Source organism: Cardiocondyla obscurior, linkage group LG13 (genome assembly GCF_019399895.1).
Source record: "Cardiocondyla obscurior isolate alpha-2009 linkage group LG13, Cobs3.1, whole genome shotgun sequence".
Lineage (NCBI taxonomy): Eukaryota > Metazoa > Arthropoda > Insecta > Hymenoptera > Formicidae > Cardiocondyla > Cardiocondyla obscurior.
Window position 1 is genome coordinate 4,231,923 of NC_091876.1, and position 22,183 is coordinate 4,254,105.

Consider the following 22,183-nt stretch of genomic DNA (forward strand, 5'->3'; position numbering starts at 1 on the left):
ATTTTTTTCGTTTAATATCTTACTCATTAACATTCCTCTGCATGCTCATATTATCGTCGTTAGGTCTTTTAAGCTTCCAGTAAAAGATCATGTGCTCCCTCGGTGTCAGACTTCCAATGAGTACGTTGTCCTGCGGACACACTCCGATGTCCGGCTTGCAACCTTCCTCGCCGTTTAAGCAAATTTCGCCGTTGGTCGGCGCTACCATTCCTGTTAGCATTTTTCTGTAATAAAAACGCACGGTTAATCATCGCTACGAGCAATTAGCACAATATTAAATTTTTTTTGTATTAAATATCGCGGTATATTAAAAATAGTAATTTAATTTGAAAAGCAATTAGCGTACATGATAGTAGTTTTTCCCGCGCCGTTTCTTCCGAGCAGGCTCGTTACTTCGCCCTCGCAGAGTTTTAAGGTAAAGTCTTCCACGGCGACGACGTCACCTCGTTCGGTAGGATAAACTTTTCGGATACCCTCGAATTTCACGCCGATTTGCTTCTCGGTGACTGTTAAGCTGCTGAGATCGCTCTCGTCGTCTATGCGTTTCGCAACAGATACCAGTTTATTTTTACGTCAGGCTTATGACATGCAGGCTGATCGAAAGCAAGCCTTTACCGAATTTACGATAACCGTTTAACAAAAAAAAAAAAAAAAAAAAAAAAAGACAGAAAAAAGCAAATTAAAAAATAATTTTCAAAGAAAGCAATTTCATATACATACCCACGACACAAATATTTCTCTTAAATGTAATTCCGATACCTTTAATCGAATCCGGAACAAACAGGGTGTTTTTTATTTGAAAAACGTCCCATGCGACGCGTGCAATACGTGCAGGTACCGCATAAACCATTTAAATGTGGAATAAATGTAAAATAAACCAATATAATTGATACAAAATATACGACCGGTTGTTTTTACAATGCTTGTCGGTTGCAAAAATATTATAAAATAAAATCGGTAAGATAATCGAAAGATATACAACATTCACACACACTTGATGCAAATACGATCGCATTTACATATTTAAACTCTAAATTGAATGTGACAGCGTCCCGAGGAAAAAAAAAATCACACACACCTACTAAAGCACACACAAAAAGCATGATACATATATTTATGACAAAAATAAAAAGAATTGACTGGCATGGAATCACATCAACTATAAAACAATTAACTTTGATAATCCCGGAACGCAAACGCCACTGAACCGTTTTTAAAGAAATTCTTTTATTTGAATAAATATTTTTATAAAATTTTCCAACTTTTAGATCGTCATAAAAGTGATTAAAATTGTCAACGATAATTTCCATTGCCCGAACGAATTTTAAACAAGTCTGCATTCTTTTTATTTTCGCTCTTCGTGCCGGTCGACATGCAGCGCTAAAAACCATGCGAAGCAGGCTAAAAACCATCTTTCGTGACATGCGTGCACACAGGGAAGAGTGCGATACCTTGGTAAGTGGCTGAGGAATGAAGAACGTCATTAGTGAAATAGAGGTTGTTGACGAAGGCGAGGTAGCTTGGTCTGCCATAGAGAGAGCGTGTGTTGGCCCACCATAAGCTACGGGATCTCAAACCGTGAAAACCCCTACCTGGAAAATTATCGGTAATGCTCGTCCGCTCCTTTCGCATATAACTCACCAGATCTTCTCATTGACTTCGGTTAAACGACGCGATTTCTCTCGTCACGTCTCTCAATCCGCCCTCCTAGAGTTTTCTCGTAGATGTATCTTGCGATTATACTTCCAGGAGAGTGAAAGTATCTCGCGTGAAATGCACGTGTGTAAAATTCGTGAAAATGCGATGGTATGGTACATATAGTACGCATAATCTTATCATTATTCTTACTGGGTGAGAGCCACGCGGAAGAGGCATTTAGAATATTTTAGAATATTTTTAGAGTTATATTTCTTCCTGAATAATACTATTACTTTAAACAGAAAGTAATATAAAGTGTTTGAATAAATAAATGAAATTTAGTTAGCTCCAATCGATGGAACAATTAATCAAACATATTATCTACTGAAATAATTTGCAAAAAAATTTTATAAAATAATTTTTTTATTTCTTTCGGTTGAAAATTAAAACCCGTTGAAATGAATTATTCCGTGACTTCTTTTTTTTTTTTTTTTTTGAAAGCGAACAGCTGCAATCACTTTTATAATTCATTTCAAATAATTCAACCGCATAGCTCCGATGATTTTAGTAATTGTTATCGACGAGAGAGTTGTGGAAGAAAAATTAAAACACACACAGTGAGATATCAAATCTGAAATATTACGTGCTCCAATAAAATCAAGGACGCCGCGAGCAGTTTTCTCATTAGCAAAATCAATTTGCATAAAATATCGATCGCGACTGGCCTTGCGCGAAAAAAAAAAAATAGAGAAGAAAATCAGTGTGTCAGTGTTAGCCAATTTCTACTAATTGCACAAAACACCTTCACCAGTATTATTTCCGAAAATAGATAGGAGGTGTGCCGGCTTTATACCTGAATCGGTGTATCTAGCGATGAAGTAGCCAATCGCGGCATACAAACAGCCGTCGAAGGCGATCATTGACAACAATAGTCCCAACGTCATCGGGTCGCCAGGGGTTGATTCCTCCCATATGTCCCCCCAAGAGAAACCGACGCCTTGAACTTCCTTTCGCACGATATACAGACATCCGTAACAGAAGCTAGTCGACATACTTAGACACTGAAAAATAAATTATTTTCCCCATTGTCGACGATCATTTACAATATTTAAAACGTGCATCAGTATCTCGCGTTTTATTGCCGTCAACATTTTAATTTCTTTACGAAATTAAATATAATTAAATAATTAGCTTGACTTACGATTAAAAGTTTATATCCGAGGCCGAACACGGCTTCCATGGCGATGACAATGACGTACGGCATGTAAGTTAATAGGAATAGAACGACCGTGGTAATAGCGGAAAGACTGGCGGAACTGAACATCGTCGAGATCATGTAGCTGAAACGTAATTAAGATTTACAGTAGTTAACTCCGGAATGTAATCGCGGGTCCAAATACGTGCGGTCGCGCGGAACTCTTCAAGTAGTTACCCACCAGAATGTCACTATGGAGAAGTTGTAATCGAAAAGTAAGAGAAGCACGACGAGGGGATTCGATCGCGGTAGGATTTTTCCGGCCAATAAAATTATGGCAATAATTATCATCACGATCGATAGCTCTGCGTAAGACGTGATAAACCAAGCCAGAGTATTTCGCCACGGTTTTAATCCCATTACGCTCATAACCTGAAAGAAAAAAAAATTAATTGCGATAAAATATTAATTTTTCCGGAACTTACAATATATCGGTATAAAATTATAAATCATTTAAAACGAACGTCGCGAACGCACCATAGAATTTTGCGATTCTTTTTCCCAAACGATGTGCCTGACAGCCGCTCCGACGCACATCATTACCGCGAAGAAGAAGCTTACTTGCAAACCTTGCGATTCGTAAAGAGTTGTTTGGAATCTGTAACGTTCGTTGTTAACATACAATTGCCAATAATCGTTAGTAAAATTACAAGTAGAATGTCAATTACTCACGGCACATGTTTCCAACACGGATACGGCATTTGTTGCGTCACCGTCTTCCAGTTGAAATCGTATCTTCGCGTTTTCACTTTTACGATCGCGCGATCGACGGAATCTTGAAGCTGAATGAAGCCGCGGAGGTATCTGAGATGCTCGAGGAAGCTGCTCTCCGGTCCCGGGATCCAAAATTGATTCTTTAGTCGTCTGGTGGACGGCACGTAGTCAACGTCCATGCGAATTTTATACGTGATATCGTCCGGCAATTCGTGGTCGAGCGATCTCTTCGCCGCGTGTGAAGGAGCGTTATCCAAAAAGATGACGCCGGCCAAAAATTCGTTCGTTTCAGTCAGCTGGCTAGCCGCCGTCTCCAGTTCCGCTTCCGTGGAAAATCCTATCGTTCTGTCCACCACCACGCAATCCATTATGCTATTTAACATGCCGATCATCGAAATTAGCTTCTCCGATTTTTTCAACCGCCACGCGAGCTCACTGAGATTCAGCTCGGAAAAGTCGCCTGCAATAACAATTTTAAGCATTTAGTTATATTTTAATACGGTTTTTAAATCTATCTTTAAAGACGTGAAGTTTTATGTTCGGAGCGTAGATAATACCTTTAAAATTGCTACCACTCAGCGATTTAATCGCAACCTTCATGACGTCGGAAGACATTATACTTTGCAATTCGTTCAGAGTATCGCCCATATCTGTAAGATTGACCAGAGATTTGAGAGACTTCTCGAGACTGTTTATCAGTATGCCGAAATGTTCCATCTGCGTGAAAGTTTCGTTCGTCAACGCCATGATCTCGGAGATCACGGTAGTATTAGGTGCATAAAGAATCTGCCCGCGTAACAAAGGTTTAATGTACGACCAGACGATCTTTCCGCCGGGTATAGCGAGCACAGTTTTATACGTTTGTCTACAGGATTCAGCTAAAATTTAAATTATTTTTTTTTACATTTAATTTTATTTATATTTAATGCAACGTTTGTTTTAAAATTTTTTAATATGTTTTACTTGGTAAAGACTCGAGTTCCTTCTGCTCGGACGCCTTGTTACTATCCTTCAAGCTAGTAATAATTTTGTAAATTTGTCCTTCGTTTTCTTGAACCAGTGGTTTACCACAAAGCAGTTTGCTGGAATCCTTCAAAAATTGTGAATCTAAAAAATTTACAAAATTAGATGAAACAGAAAAGTTAGGTTTTTTTTCGGATTTAATTATGTATAAAGATAATTTTTACAGTGCACAACTTACTGGACAGCGTTTCTTTCGTTTCTTCCACGTCACTCTCGTCTGTTTCATTTCCGAAAGAAAAGCTCGCCTTTGATAGCTTGTCTTTGAAAAACGGAAATAGTTCCGCAGCAACACCAAGATTATTCAATATAATTTTTCCTTCAGTTTCGGTTAAATTTGCATTAGCCAGTATACTTTTCACATTGGCGCTCATTAGCTGAAATACAAAAAAGAAAAAAAAAAGAAAAATTATTTAATTATGACAAACGTTTAAAATAGATAAATTAAAGCACCGTAATTACATTTTTAAAAACATAATCGAAATTCAAGTTTTTCATCAACGTGATCGTAATATTTTGCGTCTGAGAATCTTCCAGTTGACAAAGTGCGGAGCTAACTTCTTCGGCGGTTACGAGATTGTTGTTAAAATGCAACATATCGCCAAGCTTCTCGGGCGAGCATATAGTATCTTTCAAACTAATGATACCGCGTTCTTTCATGAATACTGAAATCATGTCTATCTTGGCCTGGCCCAAAGTAGAAGCAACTTCGTTGGTAATATTAATTCTATCGACCAAGTACGAGCGCACGAAGTCCCAATTGTCAAACATTTCTTTGACAACGTCTATAAAACGTAAAGTTATTAATTAAAAAAAAAATTTGTCGTGAAATCTAATAAAATATAAATTTAAATATTTGAATGTAATACATTTCATATCCAGCAGTCCTAAATTTTTGAAAATCTCCATTGATTCCAATGTCGTAATTATTGTACGTAAATCATCAATTATTTCACGATCTTTTATAAACGGCTCCACATCCTCGAGAAGTTCTCTCATTCTGTAAAAAAAAAAAAAAAAAAAAAAAAAGATAAAATAGATAAAATAGATATTTTAATACAACGTTAGATTATTAAAAATTGCAAGTATAATATTTTTGTATAAATTATCGAGGAATACAATTTTATTTAATATATCTTTTAGTATAAAATGACAATCGAACTATACCCGTCGAATAATTTATCGACTGTTTTATCCTTCAATATATTGACAATGCCTTCGGCGAGATCGGGAACTCCGAGAACGCTGGTAACGTCATCGAGATCTATTTTACTAGCGACGTCCAGCAGATTTCCGCCTTCTCCGAAGATCGAGGACAAATGAGCCAAGATCTCCTTGAGCCAGGAGAGATTCCAAGAAGCCTCCGTGCGCCAGAAAGACAGTTGCCGACTTATGAGGTCCACGTCCAGACTGCGAGCCAATCGGCTCGAAATGTCGGATACCGATGGATATTTGGACGCCTTCGGATCGTATCGGAAAACCTTGGCCGCCTTTTTCGAGCTCAGAAAATTGTAGAGAACCGTCGCATTCTGACAGTCGATTTTCTTTGTGCACAGGCTCGTATTCAGATTGCTTAAGACCGCGTTTACGTTGATGGTCGCGTTCGGCAACGCGGCGTCGATTTCGGCAAGATCGGCTTTCTTCACCACTTCGCGTAACGGTTTCCAAATCGGCACGTAGCGCTCGGCTAATCTTGTTAAATTATTGATGCTCTCGTGGGTGGTTGCCGAGTCCAAAATGTATACGTGCTTCTCCAGCATATCCAATATACTCAGAGCGAACGTAACGTATCTTGAACGTAATGTAACGATTATATTATACATAGTATATTACTTGATGATTCGTAGATAATAATTTTTTTTTTGCTTGTATAAATAGAGAGATCAAATACTCACAATCCCGGTCTAGAATACGTAGGGCCACCGACGAATCTATTAAAGCATTGGTCCACTTTATCGCTGTACGTTTCATTTTCGAAATTGATTATTATATCGGCCATGTAATGCAACGTAGTTTCAAACGTAGTTAGAAACTCGTCTAGCGTCTTTTTCTTATTTAGATATTTATAATCTTTAACCTAGTAAATTTTTTTTTTTAATTAATAATCGGCATTGATACTTCGACTGTGTAGTTTATAATCGCAATTTCTTACCATGCTGCCTGTTTTATTCCAATTAAATTCATTCATGAAAATGTTATGCACATCCGATATATTTAATCGATGCATTTTGCAGAGTAATTTTGTATAAAGATCATGGTGTATTAACTGAGAATTTAGAATGTCCAGGGGAAGCGTAGAACACCACGTGCAGTTTCTAAAATCGCAATACTGTGTAAATTATTTTCCTTAATTTTTAATTGAAAAATATATCTACTTACTCGGCATTAGGTTGACTTTCCACAAACTTTCTCAAAATTGATATTGATTTTTTTATCATCGAATATGCCAGAGTTCTCGAGTCCTGTAAAAATATTTTGTTAAGTCGCGATATATATTTAAAAAAAAATTTAAACAATTAATTAAACATAATTTTTCATTCAAGAATTTATTAATTCACGCCGGCAACGTTTAATAATACGAAAATTGTCGTTTTGATATCCACCTTTTTTTTATAATGCGCGTTGAAATCTTTTAAGCTACCCTCTTCGAATGATATCCACCACGTGGGAATTTTCGGCTGCTTGTAACCTTCTGACAGAACGCGAATTAAAGTTGCTTGAAATTCTTGCACCCTTTGTAGTAACTGCGTTTCGTAAATGGATAACGACGATTCGGATAGATCTGATCTAGAGTAGCTGTCCTGTAAATCGATTAAAAAAAAAGCTTTAATTTAACTCATCGTTCATTATCGTCACTCAATAGCGATCGAACATTACGTTGTATTTTCCCACGTATGGCAACAGATCCATCCATGTAACTTGTTTGTCGCTCGTCACGATCTTCTGGCAAAAGTTTGTAATACTAGCCAGCAGGCCTCTTTTCTTAACGTAGCTGGGCGGGATTAAATAACGATCGATGTCGCAAGGATGCACCTGCCCGAGAAAGAACTTCTGTATGTAATCGTCCAATCTCTCGGACGAGACGAAGGTATCGACGGCGGTGATAGCGATATTAGGCATATCCTCCGCGAGGGTTAGCAGTGACTTGAGCTGCGAGTTATCGTACATGACGCGCAGTTTCTGCCAGATATCTCCGCCAGACGTGAGATCGATCACGGATTCTAAGAGCTGAAATAGTCTCCTGGCTCCGACAAGATAATCCGTTCTGTACGACGTCACGTTGAATCTGTACCAGGCAGAGTTTCGGTAATGATGGATCCAAGATGTTTCAGACTTCGAAATCAGGGTCCAAGTATCGTTGGACAAACTCCCCCACGTCGTCACGTTGAAGATATTTGATCCAAGACTCACCCCCGGCGACGCGGCGCTAAAATTCGAGACAATATCCAATAATGTCGTTAATGACATAGCTAACGGTATCGATTTCGATAAAGTCATCGTTCGGCCGGTGACAAGATCCTGCAGAAAAAAAAAACATAAGCTGTTGGAAATTTTTTTATTTTATTTTAGAGTCACGCGTATGTCGTCAGATTAAATTATTTAAATTTTTTATCGTACGTACGTGGTATTCGTCACTCGTAGCGGCCTTTAAAAGCTGATAAGGATCGAACGAGCACACTTCCTGTAAGAAGTGCGTTCTGTTCGCCGTGGACCAATAATCGGAATTAAAATGCTGCGCGCACATAATTTTTCTTATTTCTTTAAAGGGCATAATTATGCCATTCTCGTTTAGCGTGCTAAGAGTGGCGATTAATGCAATAGTCTCCTCCGGATGATTCTCCAAAATTTTTAGCACTTGGCGCGTGTCGCCATTCTCCGCCAATTGCCAAATTTCTATTTTGTTGTCGTGTATCTCGGCGTTTTTTAATGCGTTGCCGACGTGCACCAAAGCCTGCGATACGCCCTCCACCAGTAATCTGTAATCTGACCATCCTTCATTCGGCTTCAATTTCTGAAAAGCAATAGTTATTTCTGAATTAAAAATTTTTGTTTTTAAAATATACCCGAGTGGAAATTTATCTAGCTAATCTGATTCTGCAGTAATTATTAGATAACGGTGGAAATCAATTTCCATATGAACATTACAATCATTTAACAACCTCGTTGAACACACTCTCGCCGCTTTTGACCTCCAGACTCTCTTTTAGCATCTGCAACATGTGGTCCAAATATTTTTTTGAGAACGGTGGCTCAATAATTATGTCATTTTGCACTGTGTAGGCGATAGATTCGGCGAGCTCGTACAAATCGCCGGTTATCGAAGCCACATAAGATCGATACTTGTTGACGGGCTGATGCCAAATCATTGTTTCCGCCGCGTAAAGATCCGTGTAAATGTTGAAGTTTTCTGGATCAAGATCGCAAGTAAAATTTTTTAAGATCCGATATTCTTCGGCACTTAGACCGACTTTATAATCCGAGAACCATTCGAACATCATTGAGCAGGTAATTGTAGTATTATTTTCCAGTGCTGTGACAATACGATCGTCCATCACGGAATCGGACAGTGCGTTAATCACTGTCGATAGAATGAAAGGTAGCTGATTATAAAAAATACTAACGGGCGACATATTATCGAATCCTAATAAGGATAATAAACTAATTTTTCCTGTGCCTGAAATTAGAAAAATGTCATAATACAGATTAAAAAATTAAAATTAATTTAATTTAATTTCAAATAAAACATTAAAAAAAATTTCTTACTGCTTTGTAATATATTGATCACGATACGTGCGCTTTTGTGAACAACGTTGGAAGCGTATTTCAAAAAAATAAGAATGCGATCGGTGGCATTAACCGATGGATTCCAAATTTTACTTGCGGAAAGATCGCTGTTGAACGACGCTATTGCCTTGTCGATCTCTAAGTCGATGTGATCCAAAGTATTTCTTTAAGTAAAAATTAAGGAAATTAAGACCTTGCATATTTTTAGTTACATTATGTATTACACTGTGCGAGATATAATTACCCCCAATCACTTTGCATGCTTGGAAATCTTTCCTCAAAAATTTTTTCCGATTCCGTCGCGAGTGTCGATATATATTTTGCTAGATGCGGTTCTTCCGCTAGAACAACGTCTTTAGCATCGTTTATCAGATCGTCGAACTTTGTCACTAATCGTCGAAATTTCGTGTATCCCAGAGTCCAATTAAACGGTGGTAAATCCACATTTTCATCGTGCTCAAACTAAAAATTAATAAACATAAATACTTGATGTAATTATTAATTTACATTATTGCATTTCTATTAATTTAAAAACTTTCTTATAAAAAAAAAATAATAATCCTATCTCTACGATATTCGTACAGTATGAATCACTCTTTTGATACACAAAATTAGTAGCTTGTCGAGATGGAAAATTTTATTTTTAATTATGTATTTGTAGCATTTCTATAATTAAATTATATATTTCTTTTTGTTACAGATCAATGCAGCTGCATTCACCGTCGTCATCGAAAGTGCCGTTATCGCCGGTAATAATAATTTTACGAACCGCAGCCGGTTCGTCGGCCGTTCCGCGAGTTCGTTGAGTATTCGGGCGGAATTTTTGGACATACAATTTTGTTCTAAACGCGAGTCCCGATCATGAAACGCGCGACAGTGATAATTAAATAATTTTCGCGAATATAAAATCACGGTCGCGTTCGCGAGTGACTTGTGCGCGGAAGGAGGACTCGTCACGACGTCCGAACTGAGAGGAGGAGCAGGCCCGGGGGGCATCTTGCATCGGCGGAACAACTTTTAAGTAAGCATCCATTTTTTTTAAATAAAATCTTTATAAAAATTAATAAAGCTTTATCTTTAAATTAATTTAAATACTAACATATCTACAATAATATGTTTTATTTTATGTTACAGTCACCGACAGAACTACAACTCCGCTGAAGCTCAGATTGGTAAGTCGCATGACTTTTTTTTTCGTAGTTAATTTTTGGGGTCTCTCAAAAAATAGCGCGCGCGTAGCGCGCACATAGTTTCTTATAGTTATATAAATAGAGTATAATTAATAAAACAAAATACTTGAGTAGTGCAAACTTACAATTCCTCGAACTTTCATTATCACTGGTTGCTCTCTCCACTCCTTGATAAAGAGACCTGGATTACAAGCGACCCTTTCGAGCTCTCTAACGACTTCCCGGCTTCCGTTTCTCAATTCTAATGCAACGCCGACGCTTTCGTTTATGATGCAAGGCCATACTGTCTCGCGTTCTTTGTAATCGTCGAGCGCCGATATCTAATGACAAAAAGCATTTATTCCGACATATTTCGTGAAATGCCGTTGCTCTAAATTAATCGATGAAATATATTAGGAAATGCCACTTACAAGAGCCACTGGCCTCAGAGTTATCATGTCGACTATATCGAGGATGATCGGGGATAAATTTCTTAAGAACGTGCCGAGAAGTATCTCGGTCTGCGGCATTTCCTGCAGAACGTCGGTAAGCTCCATCACGTGATCGCGTCTCTGGATCTGATCGACGATCCTCTCGATATTGTCGAAAATCACCGAGGCTCCCCACGCGAGCCCGTAAATGTTCTTCCAATTCTTTTTGCTTTGAATTCCGAATAGCGGACTCTCCATCACGTCAAAGACCTTGCAAATTACACCTACGCTGCAGATATACGTAATTTCACTCATCATTTTTATTATGCTTCAAATTTTGTAAACGTAATTGCGAATTGCAAAAGGCCGGCTTTCGCGTGCGAATAAAGCGCGTAAAAATATATTTCTTACCTAATCTCCCACGCGTCTTTCGCCGCAATATTTGTCGTCCACGAAATTTTAAAGTTCTCCTTCAATTTCTGCAACTTCTTGAGGTCGATTTGCTGATCCTCTCCGTGCACCAGGGTATCGACGTATCGGTAAATCTCGATTGTCTTCTCATTGAAGGCAGTCCAATTAAATACCCGCTGCCTGTAAGTGGCTTCCTCGATTTCGATGTTGGTCACGTTCAATTCCAGATTCCTTTGCACAGTTTTGGATAGATAGCACGTCAGTTCCTTTAGAATCGTGCTGTTCGATTCCTTAGGAAAATTCAGCAAATCCGGCGGATTCGATTCCGTGCAATACGTTCGCGTGAAATTAGAATACTCCAGAATCTGTAACGTCTGTTCAACGAAAATTGCATTGAGATGTTAAAATCCAGCGAAGCGTATAATCGATCGCATTGCCTAAAGCTATGGAAAAAAAAAAGAAACAAAATTTAATTACGTCCGACGCTAACCTTCTTTTTATCCGTGACGGTTAGATAAAACGATTCAATTAACTCGGCCTCGTGTCGGCGTACTTCTCCGATCAAATTGTTAGGATTATTTCGCAGATCTTGCAGAATTGTTTCGGCTATGGAATCCATATTTTCCAAATCTGGTCTGATAGACATGTACGACAGACTGCGAAGACCCAGCATCTTCGCTATGCTCAGGTGAATTCCTAAGCTAAAAATCGAGGAATATTCATAGATTTAATTTGATCAAGATCTTCAGTTATTTATACTTGTTAGATACTCACATATCTAATCTTCCTTCAAGTTGCATCTCGCGGAAAGTTTGTTTCCACTCCTCACTGATTTCAAATATATTCCAATCTAAATACTTAACTTTTCGAGCGTTTAAATAAGTTACGAATGCTTTGGTATTTTTTACGACGGACGTCAGGTTTGAATTTTCAATCTTGACTACGTTTTTGAATGCCATACTGACCATCGTCGATAAAGTATTCGACACCTGAAAATTATAATCTTTAGCTATTAATTAATTTTATTATTATTATATTGTTAATTGATTGTACATACAATTTTTCCAAATTTCTCCAATTCAAAACTGCTGTAAACGTCTGCAAGAAATTTCTTTCCGTCATCGCTGCAGATTAATTTATTAATTTCGTTAGATTTGCCTCGAAACTCATTATAGTTATCGAATATTGTTTTCATTGTGTCTTCTTGACAGAACACTTCCTCGAAATTTTGCTTTTCAATATTTTCTACAAAACGCTATAAAAAATATTTTTTTTATTATAACTTTATATATCAGATAATCATTTTAATAAAATTACTAAAAGACAAACGTAAGCAAGAATACATCGTGTAATATAAATATAACAAACCTCCACAAAATCTAAACGAGAGAAGGAATGAATAATCGTCTTGTACACAGCCGGTTTGAGATTTGTCATTATCTTTTGGACCAAACTCTGATGTTTTTTCGAGATGTCGTACAATTTTCTTAACCCTTCTTCGTGAATAATAGCAATATGATGGGTCATTTGCACGATGTTATCTGTCACTGATACAAGATATGTAAGCGAATTAATTATTCTTTCAGAAAACATGTTTTTGAGCCCATCGAAGACTTCGGCAGCTCTAGAAATTAATTAAACAATATTATAGATAGACAGTTAAACATTAATAATTTATCTATATCTTAACGAAGAGATACTTGCAATTGAAAATCATCTATATGACGGTTCAATAATTTCTTAGTGAGTTTAATGCCGTCCTGCAGAATTAAAAAAGACAGATCTAATATCTGCGTGATATTTTCATAATTATCCGGATTCGATGAGAAAGTCGATATCGCTCCGCGTAGCCGATTCACCACGCTGAAGAAATTATCCGTGGAATTATCTTCTCGGTTTTTGACAACTTCCTTCGTCATCTTCAGGAGTCTGTTTATTTTCAAAAGTCCGCTCCGAGCGAGCGGCCAATCTCGTTCGTATGCAAATACAGGATCGAGGACCGCAAGGGCTTTATCAATGCTAGAATTAAAGCGCCACGTGCATATTCTCTGAGATATTAATGCGAAAAAAGTATTTCTTTTTGCTAAATTTAAGTGGGAACTTGAAAAATTTCTTTTAGAGAAAATATTGCAAATGGACTTACAAATTCAAATCAATTTCCTTGAAAGTTACGTTTTGAGAGACCAAGATCATTTTTGGCAGCCACTCGCGAATCCTCAAGTATTCCGGTATGTACTTCTTGGACGTCTTCAAATCGAGAATAGTCTCCGTTGCTCGCTTCAGATCCTGGAAGAAATTGTAATCGCGAAATTTTGCCATCGCGCGGTCGACCATCTCCAGTAAACCAGTAAAGTCCAGATGTTTCGAAAGATTTTCCAGAATATCCGGGATCGCTAGCGAGTCGATGTTACAAAGGACGTTCGAGATCTCCTTGTAATCCTCCTCTTTAGGTACAATCAAATACTTGCTCAAGCTTTCGGGTGAGCAAATGACACCGTCAATGTTTGACGAGCCGAAAGTTTGAATTAACTGCAGCAAATAAAAATTACTCGGTGAATTTGTTAAAAAAAAAATTAATTTTATTTAATTTCATTCTTTTTACTTACATATATTAATTTCACGGATGATTCGAACAAGCCGTCAATTAATCCTTCTCTTGCTTGCGGCATATGAATTCTTAATAAATTCTTAATTTGCTCGTGATTATTGAATAAATCGCCCAAACGGATTCCTCTATCTGTCGACAAATTCAGACATTTAAATTTCAAAGAACCAAATCAAAATTCAATTTACCGTATAATCGTACCAAAAAGCGCTTTGATTTCCGGTTTGGTGAGTATTTGTGCCATTGACTTCAATAGCTGGATACTCTGCGGCAATGTTTCCACAGCGGAGATAATCGTCTTGTTATTGAGCATTGGTTGCAGTTCCACGATTAAAGGACCTAAACTGTTATTTTAAAGATAAAAAAAAAAAAGAGCATAAAATATCTTTCCAGATTTTAACAGATTAATGATACAAATCGTTGTGTAAAACTAACGTGGCATTTTTGTACGAAGGCGCTTCTTCGTACTGAGACAGCGGATCGCAGGGATTTCCGACGCTGCATATGTAACTCTGTACGAAAGGTAGAAGCCCGTCTTGTGGCATCGACCTCGCGGGAAACTGACACGTCGGATAATTTTCGACATCGTCATTGTCACGTACGGTGTAGAGAATCATGAAAATCACTATCGGCCAAATGAAAATTAGAGCCAAAATTCCCTGAAATTATTTTAAGCAAATTAGACTTATTTGATAAGATAGAGGGTAACGTTTCTAAAAACGGGCTGGGTTAACTTACTGGCTGTCGCTTCCGAATGATATAGTTCTTCCAAAGAAGAAGCCCGAGCTGATCGATCTTCATCTTTAATTGAGGCTGAAACCGCGATTGTTAACATTATAAATTATTTTCGTGAATGTTCTTGGATACATTTGGTCAGCTAAATAAGCTGATTTAAAATTAAATGGAAGGCGAATAAATTTAATACAAAGTAGGCCAAATTAATTTTTCAAATGTCATAAAAAGTTGAACAATTAATAAATATTTTTTTCTCAACCGTTTCTCTGCAGTTCTAAAGATATATAATTAATCTCGCAAGCGAGAAATTTCACGATTTCTTATATTTAGAATCTATGATTTGCTTTGTAATTACAGTATTTTGTACATCGCGAGGTATCGATTATATAATACTCGTAGTAATAATACACTGGAGAAAAATTAGATACATAAATTATTAACAATTACGTTCAGTTGCACAATTGAAACTGTTTTTTCGCGTAATTCAATTATCACGTCAAAAAAAAAAAAGGTCTCTTCGAATCGCAACGATACATAACGATACTCGACAGCCGCTTACAAACCGACGGGAGAAAGAGAGACGGAGTGAAAGATCTCGTCGTAAAACTGAACCGAAAACCTCGCGCGGTACAATAGAAAGTTTCGCGAGTTCGCGTGCGGCCGTGCCGTATACTTTTGCCTCTAAGAGTGCTCGAAATGTGTGGAATCCACTTGAACCGAGTGCACTCGGAAAAATGCTGTCGGTGAATGGTGACCTATCAGAAAATTTTATCGCCGCATGAAGAAACAGCTGAAAATTTCTCACCGCCGCGCCGCGGAGTTGCGTTCACGTCTTACGTATCCATTACTAAGCGGCGCAATCATGCGAGTAGCACCGGCGAATCCACTTTCATTGGGAATTCATGCTCGGGGGGATAAAACAGCACTCCGAAATTGCCCGGCGGCGTAAAATGCGCGATCGCGGGCCGATAGCGGCCGATTAAAATTAAACATTCGCGCGACATCAATATTTTATCCCAAACGTTTCACATCGTAACTACGAAATCCGTATCGTTTACGCGTACCTCGTAATCTCTTCTTATCGCGGCGCATTATCGCGCGTCACGTAAACATTTATCCCACGAAGAATTTTTTGCCAGGCGAAAATTTTATTCTCCCTACGTCTTTCGCTATATTTATCTTTATGCTCAGCCGTCCAGGAATGTCCCTGCGACTCTGTTGCCTGATTCTATTCTGAGAAGAATTCGATATTTCAATAAGACCTGTCTATTGTCCTTTCGTGGCTGGAGATTCGTTCCGTTCCGCTCGTCCTGTCTACCAGACGACCTGAGCTCGACTAGTTCTATTTACCGAACTTCGAATGCACGGTAGAATTTCCAAGTCCCTTAAAAATATCTTATTGTTAGGAAAGGTTTTTCGATTTAATTATCCGACTCTGACTTTATATTTATTTTATTTTTAACTAAAGCGCATGAGAAAAAAAAGAAAAAAAAAGATGAAAAAACTGCAAAGAAAATGTATCGCAATGTTCATTAGCGTCGTTGCGTCAGTAAGTCCAAATCCTGTTGCGTTAATTCGTTGCAAAAGCGACAGTGGGATAACAAAAGTTCAGGCTTATCCACCGATATCGAAAATAGATTGCATTGCTTGATTCAGCGTGAATGTATATACATATAGTATACAGGAGCAGCGTGACTAATTTGCGTGTTGCGTCTGTCGATGCAGCTGCAGCCGGAAGTATGTACCGCTCTGTCGCGTGCTGCACTGACGACAGGATGCATTACAGAGATATGGAGCAGTGAACCGAGCGGCCGCTCTCGTGCGAGAATAAAATGCGTATCAGAAAAAAAAAAAATAAAATATGTCCTGTCTGCATCAATCTTCTCTTTTCCGCGGAGAAATTGCAAATGCGAGGGAAAAGGCCGGAAGAAATACGAAAGCTATTTATTTCCGGTTATTAAACGCGACAAATTTCAGCCGTATACAAACGAATTCGTTACAGCGTATCATTTAGAATGCTTCGTACGAGCCTACATCGAAATGATTCTTTGGCAAGATGACGTTAATATTATTTCTCTTTGCAAAGACTTTTTCCCGCGTAGTTGCGAACAATCGCCGTCAAGAGCAGTCGCAATTTAGTTTAGACTAGATATTCGAACAAAGTCGCGAGCTACGACGGACGAAGGAAATTAAATCCAATCCCGCGTTTCATTAAGAGAATGTTTGTCGATTTCTTCGTATTCTTAATCGCGTGACCTCCAAATTAATCAGCATTCCCAGTCGTACACATGACGACCGGTCATTCGTATACGATTACATGAGCCCGTCATAAGATAACGAAGATCCGTAGTAATTATTGATTTGCTAATCTCGTACGGTAATATATTATTAACGTAATCGTAGACGATGCGGCTGCACTTACAAAGGACTACGTGGTCGTAATACGATTGGCGGTGCGCAAAAATACAACCGTACGGCGTCTTAAATATTCTGCAATGCAGCCTGCATCCCGTGCAAACGCACAGCGAATTGTAATACAACTGGCAAGGAAATAATTTCCTGAAAAGGCAGAAATGAAAATAAAAAAATTCTTTTTAAGAGGAAGCGTGCCGCTGTAAATTAGTATAATAGTAATGGAGCAAATTATGAAATAATCAACAAACTATTAATTTGCATATTTTTGTCGACCGTAACCACCGAATGGGGTCTTCTGAAAGTTATTCCGTGACCATGAATTAGAAAACCGGTTATTGCGAGTCTCTGATTCTGCGGAAAGTTGTAACAAAAAAAAAAGAGAGGCATTCCAGAGCTACGTTTATTAACACTCCGAGAACAACGCGCAACTTTCACTAGTTCCGTGCGGTGTACAGTTATGCGATTACGGTCACCGTTACAGCACCCGAATAAACCCGAATCGTGTCGTAACAACCGTCGCATTCGACACGTATAGACTTAACGATACCCCTTTTTTTTTTATTCGGGCAAAATCACATCTCGACGCCGCGAAGTCCCGACTTACTTTGCCGACAGCGATTAAAGTTCATCATTTCCGTAATAACGTTACAAATGTAAAGGCATAATGATACAAAAAAAGAAAAAAAAATGCAGCAAATTATGCAGAGCGAAATAATTAATCGCGATTATTTTAAATTAATATTTTCCGTCGATTGTTTCCTTTATGATTAACAAGTCATCGTAAAAGCTGTCGAATAAAAATAAAGTGATCGATAATAGAAATAAAACTGTCGTCGTTAAAATAAAAAAAAAATATATAACGACAATGTTTACGCAATAAAAGAAGTCATTATTAAACATTAATAAATTGAGAAGTAAGTTTTTCTGTAGCATGAAACAGGTGCCAATGCGGCGCGGTCGCGATAATCACTTCCATGAAACGCGTGTCACTTCTTCTCGCGTATTCAGGTGAAAATCAACGATCCGATTATTAATATGTACAGCGTGGCCTGCAGTCCGAATATGCGAGTGTCGTTGGCACATAATTATTATACTCGGCAGTGACCATTGTTGCGACAACGCAATAACGTGACTACAAGACGGTAACGTAATTTTATTTCATAAATATCCCTCGTACAATGCCGATATACAGACATTTTATACAAAATGCGATAGAATAATGCATCGAAGTGATAAATATACGATGAGGAAACCGCGCTTCGTTAGAATGAAATAAAAAAACAAAACATCTTTAAGATAAGAAATAGCGTGTGAAAAATGATACTCAACATTTCTCTTAAACACTAATCTGTCGAACTCGAAAAATATTTAATTTTAAGCATACTTAGCCTTCCTAAATCATCTTATCTTGTGTAAGCATTTCTTAAAAAGTTTCTCCTTACTTTTAAGTTTTCTCGTATGATTTCGAAGTCAAACGTAGTTCAAAGTTCAAGGCCATTGACGTCAAGTATTGAGGGACAATCGTGACTAAGCGAACTAATCCTCGTTTGCTGTCGAGCAATTAATTTCTACGAGACAATTTTTTTTTTTTTTCTCGAAAAGAAAATACTCTCAAAAATAATTTTAACCCACTTTTTTTTAAATGCAAGGTTAATAGAAGCGCACGTGTTAAAATTAATGAAAAACATGAATTTTTAATTAGCAAGTTATGATTGTACATAAACGAGATTTATGAATATATTACAATCAAGGTGCAACTTGACGTGAACAACATCGATACGATTTTTTTCTTTTTTTTTTTTTTTTAATTTCGTAAACGTTCCATTGAGACGTGTGAAATGTAAACCGAAACATAATTAACATCACTACGAAACAAAAATAAAGAAGATCTTTATTCAGATTTACTTACATCGGTCACTGGTACTAAAATACATTTTTATCGAGGATAAAAGATTAAGTATCAAAGTGATGTCATTGTTTTCAGACATATTCAAAAGTAGCATGCATAATATATTCTCTTTTCATTTATTAGTCTTGAACATTGACTCGAGTATTAATTAAACAATAAAATATTGTCAAGCCAGACAGGTGAGATTGTAAATGGAAGTAAACAAAAAGAAATGATTTAGAGTGCTGAACCGCAGCTCTTTTGCGTAAACGTGACCACATTATCTCACGAGGGGCAGAAATAAGTTCAGGGTCGCTGGTAAAGTTACATAAAATATGAAATGCTCAAAGCGCTTGATATAATAAAACAGCGCGTTTCTTTTTTAAATAATATTTTACAAGAGGAGGGCAGAGTACATTTGCAAAAAGCAAAGAGCGCGCGTAGATTTCTCGCGTACGTCCGGTTTCAACGGCGCGAGGTCCGTCTCGCGAACGCGATGACAATTAATCCGAGGGAGAGAACGGACCGTGAGATAAAGATAAATCATTCGTCGGTGCGCCGATTCCTCCGGCAATACCATCTGCGTTTGACAGATGCGAGTTCGTTTCGCGTGACATACTCGGATATTGTGACATGTGAACGACAAAAAGGTTCTTCGCGACGGAGAAGTTCAGGGTCGCGTGCGATTGCACAAAGTGACCATGAAAACACGAGGAAGAGATACATCTTTGCTTTTCTCGGAAATGTCAAACGAGCGTTCTGCCAGCAGCGACGGTACAACTAGTCGAGCAGGTTTCCCGATCGTCTTCAGGTTTACGGGAGTGTGATGCCGAAGAGGAATCCCTTCGCTATAATTTCCGCGAGCGAACGAAGCTAGCTCTCGATTTCATTCTTATTTTTTTTTTTTTTGCAAGTAACATAATGTCGATGCGAACAATAACGCGGATTTTTGGAGGTGAAAGACCGCGTGACCACTGCCCCAACGTGCATTCTTCGAAGCGACGGAAAGTTTGGATTTTTTTTTTGCGACGAATTACGCAAGATTAAATAAGAGGTTTCTTTTTTTTGTGCAAGTACTAATTGCTCGGATGATTCATTTCTAAGTAAATATCTAATAATTATTTTTTACATATGCTTTATAAATCTTAAGGTTATAATATTATTTGTTGTACCTCTATTTATTAGCGTGAAACGTGATGAGATATTCTTGAAAGATAGCAATTATCTCTATCTTAATTTTCCTGCGACTGACAATGCTAAATAATAGTTGGAGATGGCAAAAATTCTGTGACACGGCTCGCTTTATCCACGACCGCGATCAGGTCTTTAGCTTTACGATCAACGTCATTGTCGATCAGCGATTCATTCGTGATTATATTTATATCGACGATCACGGTGCGTAACAGTAAAAAAAAAGAAAGAGAAAAAACTGCTGCGTAATCACGGAATAAAAATTAAATATAACCGACTGCGCGAGCCAATAATTTGCGTGTTACGTGATCTTTTAGAAACAGGAATTTCGTGATATGATAAAGTTGCTTCTGAAAAAAAAATAACTTCAAGTATCACGCACGGTACGACTTTCCGCACTTTTTTTTTTTTGCTTCTTCGCAACACAAATAAGAGCGGTGCGGAAAAATTTCCGCCGCATACTCACTGCCTTGGAAGGACTTGACCACCTTGCCTCGACGTTTCGCTACAGTTTACAAGTGGCCGAGCAAGCGACGGCGTACGGTTTATCCTTATCGAACCCGCGCGATCGAGCGGATCGCATAAATTGCGAGCGATAGCGCGATCGGCACAGATCAACGATACCCGCGGAGTTCGGCAACCCTTTCGGAGCACATTGCAAACGCGTGAGCGCGCGCGAGATTCGGGCACCCCGAATGCTGGAGAACTGGAGAACAAGTCGTTTCCCGGCGGAATGCACCGAGGATGCACCGGCGAATTGTCCGTTGCGGTCGGCGTGTTAAACTCACGCGGACTTTGCGAACGAAAGCGAAGCTTGTCCCGGCTTGTTTTCTTGTTTCGCGTTTTTCCCAGCTACTCTCCTCTCGGCAGCGGCGGCGGCGGCGGCGGCGGCGGCCGGCGGAGATGATGACCGACGTTCATGCACACTTGAACGACGGTCGGGGGACGACTGTTACCACTACCGTGATCCACGACCACGTGGACCTTCGGTCGTGCCACACACCATTCCGTCTTCCGCGTGTGCGTGATCGCACACAAAACAAGCACGAGCAAAACTCGCGAGCGAGCGAGCGTGCGAAACGCCTGATCGTGAATCGTTTGATCGATCGACGGAATCCGCGCGAAACGATCGTAGGACGCTGTAAGTGTAAGATGAAAGAGGATCATTTACTTTAATGATTACGTTAATCGATAATCAAAGGCGCGCCTTCGCGAAACGAAGACTTTCTCTTTCGACGCCGGAAAAAAAATCTGAATGATAACTTACGATACTTGTCATCTTTCTCCCCGTGAGAAATATTTTAATAATAGCGATAAAATAATCAATTTAGATGCCAGATACGTAGTAATTATTTCGCTAATTGCGTTTTAATGAGTGCAAAAAAAAAAAAAAAATACTCATTATAGAAGAAGCAAGTATAGATTTTAAATATATTCTTGATACACATGCGGAAATTTACCCAATCTCGGCAGCAACATAATTATTTTGAAGGGGAGAAAAGCGAACGGACATCGCCGTGATTCTCCGAACACACGTATTTCGGTACGTGAGCCGAATCGTAGGAGGAATCACAAATCCCCGTGAGAAAAATGGCAAATTCTACATTCCGATCTCGCGCAGAATACCCCCACGGTGGCATTATTCTCAATATCAATTCATCTCGTTTAATCTATAAGTGCATCGGAGTGTCTAGCGCGATAAATCGAATGTATTAGAATGTATTAGATCTTAAAAGTATACCGCAACGGTTATTCGGCTTGTTTAAGTCTGGCCGACTAGGTTTTGAGGAAAATATTTGGTTCGCGAGTCCAATAACACGATCTATTTGTCAAATAATCGTCAAGGCTGGCGGCGAAATCGATCAAACTGACCTTTGAAATGCCTGAAGACTATGGTAATAGCGAATTTCCATGATGGTTTGAACA

General features: G+C 38.4%; 1 protein-coding gene across 3 annotated transcripts in view; it reads right to left on the minus strand.

The window, feature by feature from the left end:
* The window catches only part of Ldd (lipid droplet defective), a 33,397-nt gene extending 12,224 nt beyond the window's left edge, over positions 1-21,173 (minus strand). Inside the window, exons 1-37 of one of the 3 annotated variants that reach the window (XM_070665612.1) lie at positions 20,724-21,173; positions 14,767-14,841; positions 14,464-14,687; positions 14,230-14,372; positions 14,030-14,160; positions 13,567-13,952; positions 13,128-13,442; positions 12,792-13,047; positions 12,481-12,678; positions 12,198-12,412; positions 11,914-12,124; positions 11,424-11,797; positions 11,013-11,301; positions 10,728-10,922; positions 9,657-9,874; positions 9,392-9,576; positions 8,788-9,302; positions 8,250-8,639; positions 7,505-8,146; positions 7,231-7,428; positions 7,007-7,089; positions 6,780-6,942; positions 6,523-6,704; positions 5,795-6,418; positions 5,497-5,627; positions 5,090-5,412; positions 4,809-5,004; positions 4,571-4,714; positions 4,165-4,485; positions 3,566-4,067; positions 3,371-3,491; positions 3,075-3,265; positions 2,840-2,978; positions 2,492-2,699; positions 1,452-1,592; positions 347-536; positions 24-224 (exon numbers count right to left, since the gene is read on the minus strand). In XM_070665612.1, the coding sequence (XP_070521713.1) occupies positions 24-224; positions 347-536; positions 1,452-1,592; positions 2,492-2,699; positions 2,840-2,978; positions 3,075-3,265; positions 3,371-3,491; positions 3,566-4,067; positions 4,165-4,485; positions 4,571-4,714; positions 4,809-5,004; positions 5,090-5,412; positions 5,497-5,627; positions 5,795-6,418; positions 6,523-6,704; positions 6,780-6,942; positions 7,007-7,089; positions 7,231-7,428; positions 7,505-8,146; positions 8,250-8,639; positions 8,788-9,302; positions 9,392-9,576; positions 9,657-9,874; positions 10,728-10,922; positions 11,013-11,301; positions 11,424-11,797; positions 11,914-12,124; positions 12,198-12,412; positions 12,481-12,678; positions 12,792-13,047; positions 13,128-13,442; positions 13,567-13,952; positions 14,030-14,160; positions 14,230-14,372; positions 14,464-14,687; positions 14,767-14,829 (9,008 nt within the window). In that variant the 5' untranslated portion in view covers positions 14,830-14,841; positions 20,724-21,173. Of the gene's footprint in view, positions 1-23; positions 225-346; positions 537-1,451; positions 1,593-2,491; positions 2,700-2,839; positions 2,979-3,074; positions 3,266-3,370; positions 3,492-3,565; positions 4,068-4,164; positions 4,486-4,570; positions 4,715-4,808; positions 5,005-5,089; positions 5,413-5,496; positions 5,628-5,794; positions 6,419-6,522; positions 6,705-6,779; positions 6,943-7,006; positions 7,090-7,230; positions 7,429-7,504; positions 8,147-8,249; positions 8,640-8,787; positions 9,303-9,391; positions 9,577-9,656; positions 9,875-10,727; positions 10,923-11,012; positions 11,302-11,423; positions 11,798-11,913; positions 12,125-12,197; positions 12,413-12,480; positions 12,679-12,791; positions 13,048-13,127; positions 13,443-13,566; positions 13,953-14,029; positions 14,161-14,229; positions 14,373-14,463; positions 14,688-14,766; positions 14,842-20,238; positions 20,698-20,723 lie in introns of those variants that run through there. The other 2 variants (XM_070665613.1, XM_070665614.1) reach the window with 2 other exon arrangements.
* Between the last annotated feature and the right edge of the window lie 1,010 nt (positions 21,174-22,183).